At 45.6% G+C, this 5,807-nt stretch overlaps 1 protein-coding gene across 1 annotated transcript; it reads left to right on the top strand.

Moving 5' to 3' along the window:
* The first annotated feature begins 371 nt into the window (after positions 1–371).
* Positions 372–2,652, top strand: LOC101766636. Its single transcript, XM_004984952.3, has one exon. The coding sequence runs from the start codon at positions 466–468 to the stop codon at positions 2,416–2,418; it is 1,953 nt and encodes a 650-aa protein (XP_004985009.1). The 5' UTR covers positions 372–465; the 3' UTR covers positions 2,419–2,652.
* Positions 2,653–5,807: the final 3,155 nt, after the last annotated feature.

The following is a 5,807-nucleotide window of genomic DNA, read 5'->3' as shown; positions in this document are numbered from 1 at the left end:
TTTCTGACAGGTAGGCTGGCCTTCACTTCTCTGCCCTTCCCCGATTGCTGTGCAGCAGTGTCTGCTCCTTCACTCCTTGCCCGTCGGGTCACGCCGTCACGGTGGCCGCGTCCTGTCACCATCTGCTTTCGCCAGGCGAGAGGGAAAGCCAAGCCAAGCAGCAGCGCAGGCGCAGCAGGAGAGATGGATCGGCCCGGCACCCGAACCCACCTCAAAAGCACCAAACCGACTGACAAACAGGGCCCATCAATCACGTCACCCGTCGGCCCCACCTTGCAGTCACACGAGCGCGAAGCGGCCGGCCTCAGTCCCCACAGCCCCAAGCGTCGGAGCAGAGGCGATAGATAAAGCTCGAGGAAGACGACCGGCGAGCGGCGACCAGAGGCGATATATAGCTGCGCGCACTGGGCACAGTGAAATTGAAGAGGGAAAAAATTCCCCAAAAAATCAAAATAAAATCCGGCGATGCCGAAGACCACCTCATCGCCGTCCCCCACCATCTCCGCCATGAATCCCCTCCTCCCCTCCTCCACCTTCCCCAAATCGCCCCACCCGCCGGACCCAAACCCTAGCTCCCCGAATCCTAGCCCCTGCAGCTACCTCCTCCACGCCGACGCCGACGACGAGGCGCTGATCCAAATCCCCGGCCGGAACCCTAGCCTGGTGGGCGCCTCCGCGCCCTTCGCGCTGCTGCCGGCCATCGACCCGGCGCCGCACATCTCCTCGCAGTTCTACACCTTCAGCGCCGCCTCGTACGGGCTCATGCTGCGCTGCATCCTCGCAGGCCGCCCCGCCTCCTCCGACGAGGTCCGCGCCGCCACGTCGCTCTCCGTGCTCGCCTCGTGGCGGGCCGTGTGGAAGGACCGGAACGAGGACACCGCCTACCTCACCGCGTGGAAGCGCATCCAGGACAAGCTCGCCGCGTCGGCCGACGGGCGCCACCTCCACTTCAAGACCAACGCCGCGCAGCGCGTCTCCCACGTCGGCATGTGGAGGGACATAGTCTCGGAGGCGCACGCCGACCCCGACCTGCTCCGCCACCTCGCGTTCAAGGACACCGTCGACCGCATCAAGCAGTCGTGGACTGTGGGGGCCAAATTCTACGGTATTCCGGAATCGTTTATCCGCGTATGTGTTGCTGCATGCCCCGTTTGTAAGGCTGCACCTGCTGGCCAACCTGATTCTACCATTTCATCGCCTGGGCGTGGGAAGCGGCGGCGCCGGTTTGAATATACAGAGACGCTTGATGTGCCAGCTCGAGATGTGCCGCGCAGGTTACAGCAATTGGCTGCCAAGCACAAGGTTGTCCTTTGTATCAGGCAGAAGTATATAAGGTATAAGCCGTTCATGGCTGAGGTGAAGGATTATGCGTGCCACCGTGCTGGAGTGCCGACTTCAAGTGCTGCGAGTGCTGCTTCCTCCTCAGCCATTAATTCTGAGGGTAAGAAGGCTCGGGTTCTAAAGCGAGAGCCATACCAATCAAAGAGGTGTGGTTGTGGGTTTCGTATTCGGGCAATTGTACCAATAGCCAATTATAATGAAAAAGACAAGACTTTTGTGTACTTGGAGGAGGGCACTGCAGTGTTCAAGCTTTATGCGGTGCACTCGGGGCATGAGCCAGGTCCACTTGATGGCAATGCACGAATTGTTCACAGGTTGGTTGGTCATAAGGGGGCTCTTGAGTTTGATCCAGATATTTATGGTGTCAGTGAGGAAGGGGATCCTACCTTTTCATCAAAGGGGGATGAAGATGTTGATATTGATGATTCGCATCAGGCGGTCTTGCAGCAAGTGCGGGATCTTAGATCAGAAGTTCAATTGCTAGAAGGGAAGGTGGCTAAGATGCACCCAGAATTGTTGGGGTCTCTGTCCACCGAGTTGTCTGAGGTTCTGCACAGGATTAGGAAGTTCACCTTGGAAGGTAATCTCTACCAGCCGGAGGAGACTCTGATGGTAGGCAATGAAGAAGTCGGGGGATGGGGGGCTGGGGATGCGCCCCGCCATTTAGACCAGCATGATGGAGCATTCTGCAAGGATGATGAGATGCTTGATGATGATGATACTGATTTTGGCTCGAGCCTTGGACCTATTGTCTCCTGGGATAGGATGGCAGCAGAGTGTGAGGATAGAAAGATGCTCCTGGGTGATAGCCCAAAGTGTGACAAGTGGATGCTGAAGGATGATGTGGGTGACTTTGATGCGAAGAGTATTCTTAACTGTGGGGATGATGACTGCGTGGAGGATTCCAAGATCATCAAACCATTGATGCATGATGATAACATGGTAACTGACCCAAGTTTGGTAGGTATTCATGTAGAAGGATTTTACACTGGATCAAAATGGTATGATTCACCAGTATGTTTGGATTCCAGTGTTGATGCAGGGGATAGTAGTTTTAGGCATGGTGGAATTGTGTGAGAGTTGTGATAACCTGATACCTGAAGGGTCTTGTAAATTCTGTATACTAGCTGTATTTAGCTCACACCAATTTGATGTAGTGCCTGTAGGTGGAGCTTCAGTCAAAGTAACCTGTCAGCCCTGATATATACAGGCTGCATTTATCAAATCAACTTTTCATTAACTTGTACATAGTCCCTGTATTGATTACTGGTTTGCTTCAAGATAATAAAGCTATGGTTCTGTTCTTGATTTTTTTTTTTGCATTACTTAATAATTTGTTTAACTACTCTGGGTGTGTTTGCGCCTGCACATGAGCTTATCGACATGGATACAATTATGTGAGTTGTCTCATTACTTTACGAGGTTGTATCAGTCTCATTGTTCTCACTCTGTTGCATCTTACTATATTAACTATTAGCTGCTAAGTGTTTATGCTTAATTGTACCTTGGACGCAATGATTCAGAAACTTGCTTGTGTTTTTAACTTCTTTATTCCCCTCTACCCCTCTGAATTTAAAATTATGTATGAGCGAATGATTTTTTTTTTGTTATGCATCTACTGAATCCTGTAGCTTTTCTTTTCATGGAATCGATATTGCTTCCTTCTTTGTCAATGTTGTTGGCTGGTTGGTTTACCCTAACACTTGAAGCCTCCCATGTTGGGGCAACATGAAATGTGATTTCTTAAAAGGGCCAATCTTGATTTGAATACATTTAAGCCTCCATGCCCCTTTCCCCAATATCCAGGACTTGACGTGGGGTTTTCTGTTCAATTTGAACTTAATGCATTGTAACTTTGTAAGCTAGAGTTGTGGGCCAACAGCATGTTTCGAAACTGTGTATCTGCAACCACATTATCCAATTCTTTCGCATAATTTTGCTATTTTAAAATGTGATAGCATAGTAATAGCTAATAGATATGTAAATGTTGGATTCAGAACCTTGGAGAACTAACAATACAGCAAATTGCAGGAATGAACTTTCATGTTCTAACTCTACAAATTTGATCCCTTTCTTCAAGGACTGGCAATCTACATAACTTGTGTAACTTATATGTAAAGGTTATTTCATTCTGCTTCTCTGCCCTAGCAGAAGTTTTGTCTTGGCCAGTGACATAGTAGATTTTCAAGGGATGACTTTAGTTCCTTAGGGTGACTGCATTGCACCATTTCCTTTGCTGTACTTGTTTGTTACCCTGGTGAATTTACCTGTACTATTCATAAACTATGTCAAGTGATCAAGTCACTAACCATTTGTTCTTGACCTTCAGCATTTATTCACCAGCAATGTTTGAGGTGTGCGGCCTTTCAGCTTGGGAATTTCTTCAGCTTATTGTCAACCACTCGCATCAGATGGCATGCCATCAGTTTGAGGTTAGGAGAATCTACATTCACTCTATGTATTTCCCATTTTATGGCACAGCATTATTTTAAGGGCTATATGCTGTGAGGAGGTATTATTAGTGTTATGATTTGGGCCCAATTGCAGCTAAAAAAGCAGGCAAACCAATGCTAACAGTGAGACTAGTGTGGTCTGGTTAAACAGTTGAGCATAATATAGTGTATTAATCAGGTTTTTGAACTCTTATATGATTCAACTAGACCCATGATTTTCAGGGAGGAAATCAGGAAATTCATAGCCATACTTCACATTCATTCCTGAATTAACTGAAGCATCCTGTTGAGTCTTCAGGGTTAAGATGCTGAATATCTGGATATAGCTTTTATGTGGTATGTGATATGTTCTACGCTTTTCCCCTTAGCTGCATTTGGCACTTGCAGTGATTTCGAGGAACTTTCATACAGCCTAACCATGGATTTGCCTTACAATTTAACATTATGGTGATGAAATTGGCTCCATCCTTGAAGCCATTTTGAAATGTGGATTCTAGAGACATTCCTCCTTCAGCAGTACTTATGGAATCACTATTTAGTATTTACAGCCTGATATCATGGTATGACTATAGTCTATAGTGTATTCAAGGTGGAGTTTCCTGCATGTGTTAATATATCTGAAATAAGGTAAGAAGTGGCTATAGTTTTTTTTTCTGCACCCTCTACTGAGAATACAAGGCATTATACAAGATTCTACAACGAGCTTGATTTATGGACTTCTGATCGAAGCTAAGCCTTCTGATTAGGCGGTATTCAAGGTGGAGTTCCTGCATGAATTGATATACCTGAAATGAGGTAAGAAATGAACTACAGTTTTTTCCTCCACTTTTGGGAATCTAAGGTCTTTCCAAGGTTCTACAATAAGCCCTATTTATGATACTTTTGATGGAAATAAACCCTTCTAAATAAGGCATAAGTTGCACGCAGTGAGGATTTTGTCGGTTAAATATATAGTTTTGTTATCACATAAAGGGTGATGGAAGTAACATTAAATATATAGCAAATTGATTAAAAACAGCACAATCATGGATCATGACTGCATTCTACCATTAGCTGCTTACACAGGAAACCTTGTTTTGGTTGTGAGATTGTTGCCATCCATTGGCTAACCTGATCAGTTCTAGTCGCTCACATTTAGTTTGAGGAATGGATTAATCCTCCGAAGCATATTTCTCAGCTTCTTGGTTGCTCTCATGAATGATGGGAAGAGCCAAGCTAGTTCGTCCTCAGGCCATTCCTCGTGGTCATAGTATGAACAGAAAATTACAAATATCATTCCACAAAAATCATGTATGGTACATCAGAACTGCAGAATAGGAGTAATCACAACGGTGAAATAGCAGGTAATTACTGCTAAGTGAGGGATGTCTAATATGTTATGTGGGGTTGTGAACATCTGAACACCTGTGCTGAAGCAGTTTCTTCTGCCTGTCAGCAGTGGAGATATAGTGATTTGGTCACTGATGTTTGCTGTCAGTATAAGGGCCTTGTAAAGCTGAAATGATGTGAGGAATTGACAGGCCTCTGTTCCTTTTGCTTCCAAGTTAATTATTGATCGCTATGTTAAATCATTGCATTCATTGCCCATTTTTCCCTGTTAGGGTTAGCCAGTTTGAATATATGTCTCCACATTGGCTAACAATTCAAATGTGGATGAGGGTTGAACTTATCATATGTCGGCAGCATAGGTTCGGTTTATTTAACCCTGGGCAGTTGTGGCCATTCATTTAACAGTTTTTAGCTTTCATCTCAGTGCATAAGCTCAGAAAGCACATGGTAACCTGCATACCAGTTGACCCTGACACCAACCGCAAGTAGCGTCTGAAGATATCCTTACTCAATACAACTTCAAGCACTAAAATCTATGTTCTGATCTCTCTATTGTACCACAACTCCACAAGCGTGCTATATAGGATACTAGTTGTGATCTGAGGGGAAACTAAAATTTAATAAGTAACCCCATGTTAGCCATTGCCTACTGCTGTAGAATATGGACCAGTTCCTCTATTATCT

This window comes from Setaria italica, chromosome IX, assembly GCF_000263155.2.
Source record: "Setaria italica strain Yugu1 chromosome IX, Setaria_italica_v2.0, whole genome shotgun sequence".
NCBI classification, from domain to species: Eukaryota; Viridiplantae; Streptophyta; class Magnoliopsida; order Poales; family Poaceae; genus Setaria; species Setaria italica.
The sequence above is the reverse complement of the archived record's forward strand: the minus strand, read 5'-3'. Positions and strand labels throughout refer to the sequence as shown.